Below are 14,969 nucleotides of genomic sequence, written 5' to 3'. Positions count from 1 at the left end.
CTGGACTGCCGCCAACCCAGCCACCGTCGATCCCAGCCGCCTATTTTCGGCCCAATAGAATTACACTTCACCGTGATAGTAGATCTTTTTTCGTATGACTTTTAAACCCGAAATTGAATCCTCAAATCCTTCTCTTTCATTCTCAATTCTCTATCTTCAATCAAACATCTCTCCTAACATCACACATATCTCCATTGCCTTGTTTACATTTTCGTCTTTTTTAAGCGTCCTTTTCATTTCAACAATCATTACACACTTCAATTACCCCGTCATCATGCATTTCTCTTCTGTTGCACTGTTCGCCCTTTGCTCTATCGGCGTGACCAATGCCGCGCCTGTCGCCAATCCCGAGAACGAAGACCTCGCTCGCCGTGCAAATTACTCCGTAGTCAATGCCGATGGAGACTCCTCCTCCAGCTCAGTTGCACGTGAAGTCGACACTGTCTACGAAATTTCCACAGTCACTGCCCCTGGCGCCGAGCCAGCGTCCATCACTGTGACTGTGACTGAGACTCCTTCGAGCGTGGCCTACTCCTCGACTCCCGTGGCTAGCTCTACTCCGTGCTTGGGGACCCCAACTCCTGGCTCTTCCTCTTTCTTTCGCCGGGGCCTGAGAGCCGCTGGTCAGCCTGCTCTCTTTGCTCGCGAGTACTCTAGCTCTGCCTCTGCCTCTGCGTCTCTCTATGCCCGTGGCTGGTACTCTGCTGCTTCTAATACTCCTGTTGCCACGCCTACCGCTTCGCCTACTTCCCTCGTGGCTCGCGGCTTCGGTGATTGGCACTCTTCCTCTTTGGCGTCGCCTTCTTCTAGCCTGAGCACTTCCGTTGCTGCCACTCACCTTGTCGCTCGTGGCTGGTACTCTTCTTCTGCCACTCCCTCTTCCTCGGCGACTTCCCTTGTGGCCCGTGGTTGGTACTCTTCTGCCCCCGGCACTCCCTCCAGCTCCAGCGTCACTACTTCAGCTGCTCCTCTGGCGGCCCGTGGTCCCTACGGCTGGTACTCTGCTGCCCCCTGTGATTCCTCCGTTGCCACACCTTCTGCCTCTCCTGCTCTTGTGGCCCGTGGTTTCCGCACTTGGGGTTCTTCCAGTGTCTCTTCGCCTGTCTCCAGCACCGCCACTGCGTCGGCTACTCCTGTGGCCTACTAAGACAGACAACATGAGACATTCGGTTTAGCTTTCTCGAAAGGAATACGAGCAAGACTTTCCATGAACTGATGAAATGCTTGATTTATGGCACGATATGATTGCAACAACGAAAACAAAGAGATAGCGAATGACTTGATTTATCCCCGTTATGGTTTGGGGGATGCATATTTGACTGGCGTTTTTACTGGAAGCGATTTCGAACTTACAATTCTTCATGTGTCTTTTACTTTTTGTGCATATGGGAATGGGTTGTTTTCGCGTTTGCTTGGCCTAGATAGACTGGATTTGAATACTCAACGGGTCCCCGATTTACATAGAATGGAACGGTTGCATGACCGAGAACAAAATGAAACTATTTTTATGACAATATTCCTGATAAACATTTAATTCTCCGATCAAGAATACAAATAATTTCCGATACATAAAGCTTATGTAACGTGCGTGGCGCGCGGTCCACGCTCAGGTGGTTGCCCCGAGAGACGCGGCCCGTAAACATCATCCCTCCGCTCACCTTCAACTTCACTTTGTGACCTCCAAGGGTCTCTTTTGTTGCTTAACTTTTTTTCTTCGACAGTGTTATTGTTCTTATTTCCCCCCACCTTTGTACCTCTGATTTCAACACACTTCGCATGCGCATAGGCTGGCCGAGGCTCAACATCGATAACAATGCCGGGGACAGTGGCAGACGGACCTACGGTCTCCATGTCTTGTATGTGGTACTACACTAATGAAATGTTGCACGTGCTGACTATTTCTCTAGTTGCCAACAATTTTTGGGGCAAAGATGATGCAGGACTTCAACCAATGTTGGACCGCGTGCATGGTTCAAAAATTACCAATGACGAATTGAAGGTTTTCTACAACAGTACGTGGCATGCATGCGACCATAGAACCATTGCAGTCTGACACCTTTATAGTTCGAGCCTCTATTGAAGATGAATACGCGCGCAAGCTCCAATCTCTGTGTCGCAAGAGTCTGGGATCAAACGAGACAGGTTCGCTCCGAGCCTCACTCGATGTGGTTCGCGGCGAGACCGAAGCGATCGCCAAGGCACATGCAGCGATAGCGGGACAAATGAAGACCGAATTGGAGGAGCCACTTGCTGCTTTCGCTAGTGGTATTAAGGAGCGACGAAAGATCATTCAACAGTGCATTGAGCGCTTACACAAGACTAAGATGCAACAGACACAGCTTGTCAATAAAGTGAGTAATTTCATGGAGTGATGTGAGGAAATATACTAATTCTACAGACTCGTGATCGTTACGAGCAGGACTGTCTCCGCATCAAAGGATACCTCGCGCAGGGCCACATGGTCATGGGCCAGGAAGAGCGCAAGAATAAGGCCAAGCTGGAGAAGACCCAGATCCAGCTGGCGTCAAATAGCCAGGAATACGAAGCAGCCGTCAAGCAACTCGAAGAGACAACTGGACGCTGGAATAAGGAATGGAAGTCAGCATGCGACAAATTTCAAGATTTGGAAGAGGAGCGTCTGGACTTCACAAAGAGCAGTTTGTGGACTTATGCGAATATTGCTTCAACTGTTTGTGTCAGCGATGATGCCGTATGTTTATTCTTCCCGAGTTCAATTTGCAATGCTAATTTGACATATAGTCATGTGAGAAAGTTCGTCTCTCTTTGGAGAACTGTGAAGTGGAGAAGGATATTATTTCCTTCATTAAGGAACGAGGAACTGGCCAAGAGATCCCAGATCCTCCCCGATTTATCAACTTCTGCAAGGATGATGATTCGTCCTCCGAGATAGATGAAGCAGACGGCTACTCGGTTGCCCAGTTCCAGCGCACCATGAATCCAGCATTCCGGACATCTTCTCCCCAGCCCTCAACATTCGATTCACACCATGACCCACAGTCAGACCTTGCGGCTCAAATGGGACATCCTGCTCCAGTAGTTAACAACGTGACGCCGTCTCGGCAGCAGCAACAGCCGCCCTTGCAGCAGCAGCCGCCATTCATGCAACCGCAGCCTCTCATGCAGCACCAACCTCCAGTGCAGCAGCAGCCTCTTATGCAACAACCGCCACCATTGCAGCAGCAGCAGCCGCCATTCATGCAGTCGCAACCCCTTCTGCAGCACCAGCCTCCAGTGCAGCATCAGACTCCTATGCAACAACCGCCACCATTACAGCAGGAGCCATTTATGCAACAGCAGCCTCTCCTGCAGCAGCAACCGCCGCGACAGCCGCAACCCCAGCAGCCCGCGCCTTTAGACTTCCGCCGTGGTGGCGCGCCGCCTCCGAACTATGATCCCGAGCAACACGGAGAAATCAGTGCTGTTCCCCACAATGCATACCCGACAGATGGTATGACCATGTTCTGTCGCGCTGGGCCACCCTCAGAGCGAAGCTCGGCAACTAGCGCGTATCGCCCGTCTAGCCGTGACTCTCAGAGCGAAGTTTCGAACTCAACCTCTATTTCTAGTGTTGAGGAAACGCCCACGAAGAAGTCTGTAGTGAAGCCAACAAACAGTGCACCGATGCCAATTTCTGGAGATGATAAATCGCCGAAAAAGAAGAGCGCTTTCTTTAGCAACAGCCCATTCCGTCGCAAGAGTCGCCATGACAAAGAAAGACCTGTTATTTCTTCACAACAAGTCACCTCTCCGCAGTCGGTTGCTTCACCCCACTCCGTGTCTTGTAGCGGCTGGGACTCGCCGACAAAGCAAACCAGTCCGACGAAGCAAATGAGCCCACCCAAACAGGTCATCAGCCCCACTAAGCCAGTGAGCCCGCCCAAGCAAATCGTCAGCCCGCCTAAACAAGCGAGCCCACCCAAGCAAGTTATCCCACCCACGCAGGCTAGCCCAACAAAGCAAACCAGCCCAACCAAACAAGCCAGCCCAGTCAAGCCTCCAGCAGGCCCACCGGCTCGTGTCTCTGACAGCCCCGAACCTGTTGATCCTCGAGCAAATTTCCAGCTCAATGTCGGGAATAATGTCTTCGATGTTGCATCCCCAGAGGATCGCTCGCCCAGCAAAGGATCACAGCCAAACCCGGCGCCCGAAGATGACTTGGATCCTATTGCGCAGGCTCTGGCAGACCTCAAAACAAGTGGGAAGCAGTCAGCCACTCGGGTGTCAGCAGATAGATATCATGGAATCTCCACACCTACTCCGTCGGCGCGTTCTTCTACCTATGGTGGTAGTAATGCTAGTGTTGCTGCTCCTCCACCTGCATACAATGATCCCGCAGCCAAGCGACTCGGTGCACCTCAGCCGGCCTTTACAGCAAAGCAAATGCATAAGACAACCCAGAAGTATACTGGTCAAACCCAGAGCATGCTTCGAGGACAAAATAGCAGCATGGGATCTAGACACAGCGCTCAAACCCAAGAAGCCCCGCGAGCTAGGTCCCCAGCACCGGCAGCGAGACGCAGTGTCAGCCCTCAGCCTCAGGTTGCTTCTCCCCGTGTGGATACTCGGATGAGCCAGAACAGTGGCAGGGGTCCGAGCCCTAGCCCGAGTAGTTATCAGTCTAACAGCATGCGAAGCCAATACAGCCAATCGCCCACTCCCCGCCGTACTCAGGATCCGCCCTACTCTCCGAACGATTTTGTTCGGAGGGCCTCGCCCGCTATGAGCCACCGTGCTGTATCCCCGCAGCCCCAGTTCAGGCAGCAAACTCGTCCTTCTAGTTCGGGTGGCATGGAGCTGCAGTTATCCGGAAGCCACGATATGTATGGTTCCAGCAGTCCTGGATATGCCGGCTCGGTTCGCGGAAGCAGCCGCCCTTCATCGACTTATGGTGACGGGCCGCCTATTGGCCGATCCCGGAGCCGCACTATGGCTGTTGCAGAGCCTGGGCGCAAATTCAGCCGTGATGGCCGTCCAATCTTGCACTTTGGTAAGCATTTCCCCCTCTTTAGCAATAGATTGCTAGTATCTAACTTGATTTCAATGTCACAGCTCGTGCCATGTACACCTACAATGCCGCCATCCCTGAAGAGCTCAGCTTTGGCAAAGGAGATGTCCTTGCCGTTATCCGCCTGCAGGACGACGGGTGGTGGGAAGCTGAAGTCACCAACGCCCGTGGCCATCCTGGTCTTGTGCCAAGCAACTATCTGCAAATCATCTGATACCCCATTGATCTCACGACCCGCCACGACCTTCGCAACGTTTGTTCCGACGGTGACGCTCTTGTTCATGTTCTCACGTAGATACCATGCCTTTCGTCGACTTTCTTTGCACATTGACGATTTCTTTCTACTCTACTATTTTTTCTTTCATTCTCAACATGGTGCTATCTTCCCGTCTTTACATCGTTGAACAGCCTGTTTAATCTCACTATTCTGTTCTTGCAGATGATTTTTGGAAACTTTAGCGTGTGTGTTCTGGGGAGCTTCTTAACATGTCCTTTGTGTGAATTTCTTTGAATTTCTTTCTTTTTTCTTGACTTTCTCCTTTGTCGACAGAGGTCTGTTCGAACGAAATTGTATGATGAGCAGTTTCGGACAATGAAGAAAGACCTTAGCACTTTATGGTCTTTTCGTTTTCATATTCCCCTTCTGTGCTCCGTTCTCCATCATTTGCTTTGGTCTTTGGACGCTCATTCAATTGTTATGCCGTGTATGTATGACGTGCTTTGTTCTAATTGATGCTATCCTTAATGCAATGTGTCTTCCCATGGTGTAAGCAGTAGGCAGACCACGATAGCAATGGCCTAAATTAAATTGGAGGTAGTATTTAGAGCTGTCGTTATAGATGCAGGTACATTGCAAAAGTGCCTCTAGCTTGTACCTATACTGGGGGTCACTTCGTTGGTGTGGCCCGAGCTTGCCTCATACCGAATGAGATAGAGCACCAAGCCACACTTGCTGGAGAATCTCGAGTAGATATGGGGGGCTGAACTCGGGATGTGGATCTGATATATCGGATGGAATTGGCGGAAAAGAGTCAAATATGGGTTTGCGGAGATATGTGGGGTTTACTTAGTCTGGATTAGCCTTCCAGCACGTGTCGTCCTTAGTACCTGGCCCCCGAACACTATGTAGACAACACAATGCAATTACAATATCAGCAAGCATGGAGACCCATCTGTTGACAGGCAAGAAATTGGCCATTGCGTTTGGGGCAATGTTACTGGCCCTGCTATGTACGTTTGCTGAGCCCAACCTTTGAGTGCACGACTGAAAGAGGTAGTAATCGCACTGGACCAGACTATCCTATCAACTGCTCTACCACGCATTGCATCAGACTTTAACGCGGTAAGTGATGTACAGAAATTTGTTGTTCGTGGACTTATATACACCTCTCGGTAGTTCTCCCAACAAGGCTGGGTCGCCGCCTCATTCGTCCTTACGCAGACTACCTTCATCCTCTTCTTCTCCCAAGTCCTCCGCCTCCATCCAGCCAAATATGTGCTTATAGCATCTGTGTTAATCTTTGAGGCTGGCTCTGCCTTGTGTGGTGCCGCCCAGGATGTCAATGCGCTTATCGGCGGGCGGGCGCTGTCTGGCGTTGGCGCTGCTGGTATTCTCACTGGTATCCTCCAAGTGATGGCCCAGGCTACCCGATTAGAGGATCGACCAATGCTTTTCAGTCTATTTGAATCGGTATTTGCATTGTACGTTCATGGGGGTTTGCCGGCTTTGGTAAACGTATAAACTGCTAATCGTATTTTAGTGCCTCCATCATTGGGTAACAGGATATGTTTCTCCGTTCACTGCGCAGATCAGCTAATGCCATCAGACCTCTTGTAGGCGGCGCCCTCACGGACCACGCCTCCTGGCGGTGGTGTTTCTATATCAATTTGCCCATTGTAGGTCAGCCACAGTTGCTGGTTGCCATTTGCTAAGATTTTCCTAGGGTGGCGTGGCTATTGTAGCGATTATATGGCTCCTCGACGCTCCACCACCGCTCGGATCCGAAGACTATGATCGCTCTTTCAAGTCCATGTTTTGGAGCACGGCTGCCTTGGACTGGATTGGCGCTATGCTCAGTCTGGGCGCCGTCACAAGTCTCGTTCTAGGCCTCCAATGGGGCGGGAACGAAAAGGAATGGGACAGCACGGATGTCATCGTCGTATGTATTATGAGTGTAACTCATCAGAAGCCTGCTGACTGAATCGTACCAGTGTCTCGTTCTTGCACTCGTACTAACAGTAGTATTCATCTTCTGGGAGCGCTATATGGGAGATCGGGCTATGGTTCCGTTGGTAATATTCAAGAGCTTCTCCATTTACTCGATCTGCTCCTTTGCCATCTTCAACCGCTTTATCTACTTGATCTTCACCTACGTGGGTTCCGTCCCGCTCCCGCTCGTGGGGCAGCAACTGACATCCTTCCATAGTATATTCGTGCGTCGTGGTGCAGCTTCACAGGCCCTAATCGCTTTCAGCTAACCATAGTATACAGCCATCTACTACCAAGCAGGCCGCCACCATTCTGCGACGAAGAGTGGCGTGGACCTACTCCCGCTCATGCTGTCCGTCGTCATATCGATTGTGGTGTCTGGACAACTTGTCGGTATGTGTTATGTTTCCCGTTATTCCTGGACAACTAATAAACCTTATCGAAAACAGGTCGCTACGGCCGCTATTGGCCGTACTTAGTTGGCGGACCGCTGGTCGGCGCCGTCGGTGCTGGACTAATGTACACTGTGACCGCATTGCCCTCGAACGCAGCTGTGATCGGCTACCAAATTCTTGTCGGCGTAAGCAATTCCTTGTATATTCAATATAGCCTCTCTGATACAATTCCTTTAACAGCTCTGTATTGGTATAACGCTACAGAACATCCTGTTTGCCATGCAGGCCGAGTTCGACGACACACCAAAGCTAATAAGTCAGGCGACCGGTATGGTAAACTTCTGCCAGGTACGCATATCACACTTATAGCTCGCGTCTGCCGCTTATAATTGATTTCTATCTTGCAGTTCCTCGGTGGTACGATTGGTCTTGCGATAGCTGAAACCACCTTCTCGTCCCAACTCGTGCGCAATTTGCGCGAGTACGCGCCGGATGCGCCTTTCGCCACGATACTGCAGTCGCCGCTGTCGATTTATAGCGCGGCGGTCCCAGACGCACTATTACCTAATGTCGTACGCGCCTATGTGTAAGTCTGCTCGCTTCCATCACTGTGGATGATGATCTAATATGTACCTGTAGCAAGTCGCTGTCTGTCGTTTTCATCATTGGCGTCCCAGCCAATGTTCTTTCATTGGTGTTTGCACTCTGTATCTCGAATATCAACATTAAGAAAAAGCCGGAGACAGAGGCAGAAAATAATTTGCCCTGTGGTGACAAGGTGACTGGCGCAGAGCAGCCTACGACTTCCGATGGGCAGCCTATGGCAGAGAAAACGCACTCACACCAGTCAAGCTAAGAGGATTAGGCTACATTCTGTGCAGCATATGCGTTTTAATGGGTCCTATGACCAAAAAGGTCAGATTGTCACGATTCACTTATTTCATATATTTGCTTTATCAAGAAGAGGATGTTTTCTTCTAGATTGTTTGCTCATGATGTAGTTTTGATCCTTAGGGATTGACTGCTTGCTTCTTCCTCTTGTCTCTCTCTCTCTCTCCATTTTTGATATTTTAGTTGAAATTCACTCATTCTCTTTGGCATAGACCTGGCATGTGACACGGATCACCGGATATCCTCAAGGATTGAAGGATATAGATAAGTTGCTCGACTCGATAAACTTGACCCTTGGAAGCTGGAGTGCCGCAATACTCTCAACTGGTGTATACAATAAAATTTTGATAATTATGAAGCAGTAGTTGATAGTCTTTACCTAGAAAATATATTGCTTTTTAACTACTGACTAATTATCTCGTATAGGGCTACCCGGGTCTGTTCTCTTTACCCCTTTCCGTCCGAATACAGCAAGGAGTATTGTGATCTTACCGCCTTGACGAGACCTGGGGTAATATTCGAGTGATCTCAAAGTTTACCAGCTTCACCTTCTTCCTAGCTACAAGCGACCATGTTATCATGCCTCACCCGACCGCGTATAGGGCGCGTGACCGCTTCCATTGTACGGACACATACTAAACGTTCTTTCTCAATCAAGTCTTTCTCTTCAAATTCAAAAATTTACATTGCAACTGCAGGTCTGATCACCACGCCCGGCCTGTGGTGGTTGACCGCTACAAAGGATGATGTGCCCCTCCTCGAGAGTTCATCAGCGGAGCACTTGGCCCCTAAGCTGGGCCCCTCCAAAGAGGATGTGACACGCATACTATCGAAAGAAGCATACTCCTTCCAGGTCAGAAATATTTCTGGAATCACTAGATACGATGGCACTCAATTGGCATCAAACAGCCCTTGCGAGGATCGGTTTATCCATGGCAAACTTTCCTCGCCATGGAATGAGAATGATCAATGGATGTCCTGGGCCGTTTTTGATGGACATTCAGGCTGGCAGACAGCGGATCTGTTGACGAAGCATCTCCTGCCATTTGTGCGACGCAGATTGGCCGAAATTAAACCACTTTCAAACGAGCCAGTACCAAATGAGTCGGTCCAGCGCGCTATCATGAAAGGATTTGTGGACCTTGACGACTCCATCGCCAAGACTGCACAGGAAACATCTACGAGCAAAGAATCCTTTCAGGACAAGATTAAGAAACTGGCCCCTGCTTACGCTGGTTCATGTGCGTTGCTATCCCTGTACGATCCTACCACAAGCACGTTGCACGTTGCCTGTACTGGCGACTCAAGAGCGGTTCTGGGACAAAAAGGGTCTGACGGCAAGTGGGAGGCAATTCCCCTGTCAATAGACCAAACTGGCAGCAATGAAGAAGAGATCACCCGCATTTCTAAGGAGCACCCGGGCGAGGAAAACATAGCCAAAGACGGACGGGTTCTTGGTCTCATGGTCTCACGAGCGTTTGGTGATATTCTGTGGAAGTGGCCTGTGGAGTTCCAGAAGGAAATGAAGCGGAAATTCAGTGTTCCACCACCCCTAACGCCACGGTACGATGTTCGCACACCCCCATACTTGACTGCCGAGCCGGTCGTGACAAGTACCAAGATCGATTCTAATAAACCCTCGTTCTTGATTCTCGCTACGGATGGGCTATGGGATTACCTCTCCAATAAACAGGGTGTCGACTTGGTAGGTAACTGGCTGGAGCAAGGGACCGGGGAGACAAAGAGTGAACTAGAGCCAACAGAAAGCCAATTTGATTTTGGCAGATTCTGGAAAGATGTGAATTGGAAGTTTGTGGAGGAGAGAACAACAACTCAAGATGATAATGCGGCAGTGCATCTGACGCGCAACTCCCTTGGTGGGAATCACCATGAGATGATATCAGGCCGGCTTGCCTTTGATCCTCCTTTCTCTCGGCGGGTACGGGATGATATTACCGTGCAGGTGGTTTTCTTTAATATCGAGAAGTAAATGACGTGTCCTTGATTGCTCTAAATTTAGAAATCTGTTTCTGATATGTGTACCTCAAAACCTTTCGAGCGAAAACTGGAGATTATTATGATGACTACTTTCACTGATTTTCTATTTCCATCACAATCCAAAAGAAGGGTCCATCAATAATTTCGCCTATTCCTAACAACCCGCCACAAAATAATGTAACTTCTTGGAGGTGATGGACTACTCTATGATACCTGGCAATAAATAGCATCATTCATGATGTTGTACTTATTTAGCCATGATTGGAACTTTGCAGATATTGGCTTTGGCTGGGTAAAATGATTCGGTGGAAATTATGGAATTTACAACGCTAGAAAGCTAAACATGAAGAGAACTATTCACAGAATCCACGTATAGCCTGTCCAGCAATTAAGGAAAGAACAGGTGTGTTGACAGACAAGGGTATATGAAGAAATGACACGCTTCGCGGTAATAATTCAAGTACGTGCAATTCCCAAAGACCAAGTTCATTCATCGTCAACAAAGGAGTTGGCCAGATGGCCGAAAAAGGGGACCTCAAAGTGGTCCAAAGTATCAACTAGAGATAATGTGATTAGTATCAGATCCATTAGCCTTGCCACTCGGCTCTTTTGGTAGCTCCCGTAGAGAAACCTTGGGAGACTCACCATCCTGATAAGCATGCATGCTGAGGAATCCAATTAAAACAACATCGACAATAAACAATGTCCAGGAGAGGAAACTCGACCAGCAGAACAGTAGGTGGATGATCTATATATGGCATGTGAGCGAATGTGATGTTAGGAAAGATGGAATACTCACAAACATGGTAGCAAATAACATGCTCGATTGCCAAGCATGGAACCTATAGTAAATAGTCAGAAAACTGGGATTCAAGTAATACTGAGTACTCCGAAGCCTATGACATACCGCACATAGTCGCTCTTGTGTTCAGCTAGTAGCAGGAATACACCTCCCGCGGGAGGTAGAAGCAGATACGCGAGCGCTGCTTCGATATCCATACGAATGGGAAGACTTGTTTCAAAAGCCCCTAGACTCACATGGCCACCCTCCAGGTCTCGCCCAGATCCCGTGTTGCCATTTCCGCCAGCGAAGTAACTGGGGGAGGGCAGGTCTGCCGAGGCTCGCGGTGAGCGGAGAATTGGGGAGATTCTCTGACCATCTGGGTGAGGGGGGGATAGGGCACGCTCAATCTCTGGTGATTGATCTTGATACGGTGCGAAGTTCATTATGTTGTTGTACCTGGAAAGGTGAATGACGGAATGGGACAGGGGAATAAATTGGGGTAACTCCTTATCCTTATCAGATCGACGCGCGTAAACGGCCCATGTGATGCCTCAGGCGACAATATATTAAAGTAAGGGTATCATATCATTCTGTTTCTTCAGTTAAAGATTTATTGTACATAAAGTATTCCAGTCCATCTAAACCTTCCCCCGACCGCGAGAAATTCCACTCCCCCGTGCTATACCGCTGACTGACCGCTGGGTTGTTGTTGTAGACCCTCGTGTTGCCGTGCGGGTTGTGCTGATACTGGGCGTTCTTCCTAGGCCAGTACTTCTCACTGTACCCCTTGTAGTTCCGCGGGTGGTGCCCCGAGTACCCCGAGTGACCTGCGCGCGTCGCCTTTCAATTTCCTCGGCTTTCCGCGCTGCTGCCTCTCTTTGTTGCTGGAGCGCCTGCTCGCGTCTTTCTGCCGCTTGCTGTCTTTGAATCGCTTGGTTCTCGATATCGATCACATCTTGAGTAGCGCCTTCCCACTTGGGGTTGAGGATCAATCGCTGATTATGCTCGGTTTGGGAGAGAATGCGAGTCCAGGTGTTGAGGAGTGTCGAGGCCGACGTAACAGTTTGTGAGACGGTCTACACAGATTATTAGCTAAAAGTATTGACCATGAATTATGCGAACGACATATTACCTCCATGTTTCCTTTGGCGGAGTCCAAACTTGCCAGAAGTCCTTCAATGACTTCGTTAATATTCCGCACACCTTGTAATTCTGTCCGGAGGGCAGCCTCGCGGGCCTCTTGGTGATCTATCAGAGGATCGTCACCATCGTGGGAAGCTCGATTTTCTGGTGCAATTTTCTCGGTAGAGGTTTTTGGGTTGATCTTTTTGTGGGTTGCTCTCCTGGATGGGGAGTTCCAGATATCCTCTGTGTCATCATCGGATAGCTGAAGCCTCTCCATTTCTTCTGCTGTAGTGCGGAAAGCCATGTTGTTGAATTTGCGCAGAGTAACGGCCGAGGTATGTACAAGCAATCTTTATAGACTGGAGACCCAAATGGGTTTAGTCTCAGACTAATCCGCAGTATAAAGTGTTTGAAGGTCAATTGACGAGTGAGTGAGAACAAGATCGACGTCAAGATAATCAAACAAGAATTGGGGTAGATCGAAATAGGAAATCAAACGTTGTTGACGCGGGGGTTTTCAGCCACCGCAATTATCGGGCGGTGAGGATACCCGGTGGCTGGGTGATTATCGTCTCTCACAACAACCTTCACCCTTCCTTCATCCCCAACTTATCGCTTTATATTATCATCGCTTCGGACAATTGGATATCCGTAAGATTACGTTTAGTATCTTTTTTTTGGACTTTCATATCTCCGTTTGATCCCCTCATTTTGGTCGGACATCTCACGAGTTGGTCGTGTTACGCCCTTGATTAAGCCAACGCTCCTCCTCGATATTTTATTAAGATCACGAAAGCAATAAAAACCAGAGATATAAACCGTGACTCGTATATTATTTACGCCTTCACGCAAATTACTTCAAATCGCCAAGCGGCTGTTCAATCGCTATTCAAGTCAACATGGCGTCCACACCACCGCCTCCTTCACCGTCTGAGCTTCGGGTACCTAGAGCGCCGCGACATGGGGCAAAGCATGACAACTACGAGCCTTATCCTACACGTTACTCCGCTAGGCTTGCAGTCCAACGAGCGTCAAGGGCTGTCCAAACTACGCCACCTCCAAGTCACCAAAATGCATCTGCCAAACCTGGAGCATCTAAAAGGAATCTTTCACCTTCTTCGCCTGGGACGGCTAAACCCTCATCCAGAAAGACTGCACGCTCTCACAGAACTGCTGCCTCCCGAATTTCCCCCTTTGAATCGGAACTTTCGCTTCCCCGCACTTCTTCGCACAACCCTTCCTCTGCAGAACAGGCTTTACCTACCCCAGCTAAAACTCCTTCAAAAAAGAAGGTAGTCAGTTCTGATTCTTCCATCTCTCGTTCTCTATTTCCTTCCACTTCCACACCCAAGCGCAGAAAAATGGATACCACCAAACCTTCCGCTACAGACTCCCCAGCAATTTTCGTCGATGAACCTTTGATAGGGTACAATATCCAAGCTGCAGAGCAAGAATTGGGTATCCCTATTCATGAGGATTCACGTGATCGCATCCCTGTGATCGGTCCCCTTTCGACCGATTCTATCATTCCTCGACCTGCAAGAGCTGGCGTTCGACCTGCCACTCGTTCGAACTCCAGACCCAATGAAGGAGTCTATTATGTCCAGTAAGTCAAATACCACTTACCCATCAGAATCACACATTTTAACCTATATTTCAGTCGCGGAAAGAAGATCTTCCAGCGCTTTGATGACATAGAAGATGAGGGCGAGGATGAAGATGACCTTGGCCTTTTCGCCAACCGCCCCGATCTATTGGCCAATAACCCTGACATTCTTAAGAGCGTGAAGCCTTTGAGACGTGCTGACATCAAACCTCGTATATTGTTCCCTCTCGACGTTGCGCCTACCAATGGTGGGGAGGAGGATGTCACCGATGTGGAGGATCACGACGACCACGAGCCAATGTCTCCAACTCCAGCTAATGAAGACGAGGCACGTCTGACTCCTCCCATCTTGCCAGATCCAGCTACCTCCGAATCTGAGAGCTTGTCTTTCACGCCCTGTGCCCCCGTCGGATATCCTGGCATCGTCACTCAATCTGCCCCCGTCAAACATGCTGGTCTCCACTTCACTCGCTCTACCCCCATCGAGCATACTGGCCGCCACTTCACTCGCTCTACTGTGGGCAATGTGCCGCCATTCCAGCCCGATTCTTTCTCCGAGGATCTTGGTTTCGACACTCCCGCCGATGACCAGACTCGGTCCCGAGGTCTCTCCACCAGCAGTGGCAGCAGCCTCTTGAAGTACTGGCCGCCTGTCAGCAGAAAGGCACGAGGACCCGAAGCTCCTGCCGACCGTGTGAAGCGCCTCCGTGAGGCCCGTGGTAGCCCTGCCCCACGCACTCGACGGGCCGTGCGCGCTGAAGCCTCTGGAGAGAGCTCGACCGCTAAGCCATCTACATCCGATTCCTAGGTTCCCTGGGTCACCACACTTTTTCATCCATTTTGCATAATTCCAGCGCTTTGACAATCTTCACCTTTCTCTCATTTGGCGTTATGCTGGATCTGGCACTGGATGTGTGTCAATTTCTTTCTTGCAC

General features: G+C 49.7%; 6 protein-coding genes across 6 annotated transcripts; 5 read left to right on the top strand and 1 right to left on the bottom strand.

The window, feature by feature from the left end:
- Positions 1–274: 274 nt before the first annotated feature.
- Positions 275–1,147, top strand: PGRI_028170 (uncharacterized protein; the record flags this gene model as incomplete). Its single annotated transcript, XM_040790530.1, has 1 exon — positions 275–1,147. The coding sequence occupies one exon, from the start codon at positions 275–277 to the stop codon at positions 1,145–1,147; it is 873 nt and encodes a 290-aa protein (XP_040647483.1).
- Positions 1,148–1,813: 666 nt separating this feature from the next.
- On the top strand, positions 1,814–5,240 carry PGRI_028160 (formin-binding protein HOF1; the record flags this gene model as incomplete). Its single annotated transcript, XM_040790529.1, has 6 exons — positions 1,814–1,856; positions 1,908–2,012; positions 2,065–2,351; positions 2,399–2,710; positions 2,761–5,008; positions 5,071–5,240. The coding sequence occupies 6 exons, from the start codon at positions 1,814–1,816 to the stop codon at positions 5,238–5,240; spliced, it is 3,165 nt and encodes a 1,054-aa protein (XP_040647482.1).
- A 946-nt stretch (positions 5,241–6,186) lies between these two features.
- PGRI_028150 (MDR family MFS transporter) lies at positions 6,187–8,486 on the top strand (the record flags this gene model as incomplete). The annotated part of the gene is made up of 12 exons (XM_040790528.1): positions 6,187–6,256; positions 6,304–6,368; positions 6,423–6,727; positions 6,787–6,801; positions 6,853–6,922; positions 6,970–7,185; positions 7,238–7,451; positions 7,518–7,628; positions 7,685–7,815; positions 7,871–7,978; positions 8,038–8,216; positions 8,270–8,486. 12 exons carry the CDS (start codon positions 6,187–6,189, stop codon positions 8,484–8,486), a joined length of 1,701 nt encoding a protein of 566 aa, XP_040647481.1.
- Positions 8,487–9,092: 606 nt separating this feature from the next.
- PGRI_028140 (PP2C family serine/threonine-protein phosphatase) lies at positions 9,093–10,511 on the top strand (the record flags this gene model as incomplete). The annotated part of the gene is made up of 1 exon (XM_040790527.1): positions 9,093–10,511. The coding sequence occupies one exon, from the start codon at positions 9,093–9,095 to the stop codon at positions 10,509–10,511; it is 1,419 nt and encodes a 472-aa protein (XP_040647480.1).
- Positions 10,512–11,005: 494 nt separating this feature from the next.
- Positions 11,006–12,732, bottom strand: PGRI_028130 (Tic20-like protein; the record flags this gene model as incomplete). Its single annotated transcript, XM_040790526.1, has 6 exons — positions 11,006–11,076; positions 11,165–11,267; positions 11,319–11,361; positions 11,427–11,759; positions 12,000–12,379; positions 12,436–12,732. The coding sequence occupies 6 exons, from the start codon at positions 12,730–12,732 to the stop codon at positions 11,006–11,008; spliced, it is 1,227 nt and encodes a 408-aa protein (XP_040647479.1).
- Positions 12,733–13,789: 1,057 nt separating this feature from the next.
- Positions 13,790–14,842, top strand: PGRI_028120 (uncharacterized protein; the record flags this gene model as incomplete). The annotated part of the gene is made up of 2 exons (XM_040790525.1): positions 13,790–14,034; positions 14,089–14,842. The coding sequence occupies 2 exons, from the start codon at positions 13,790–13,792 to the stop codon at positions 14,840–14,842; spliced, it is 999 nt and encodes a 332-aa protein (XP_040647478.1).
- Positions 14,843–14,969: the final 127 nt, after the last annotated feature.

The sequence above is a fragment of the Penicillium griseofulvum genome, assembly GCF_001561935.1.
Source record: "Penicillium griseofulvum strain PG3 chromosome Unknown contig_80, whole genome shotgun sequence".
NCBI lineage: Eukaryota > Fungi > Ascomycota > Eurotiomycetes > Eurotiales > Aspergillaceae > Penicillium > Penicillium griseofulvum.
Note: the sequence above shows the minus strand (reverse complement) of the source record. Positions and strands in the feature narration are given on the sequence as shown.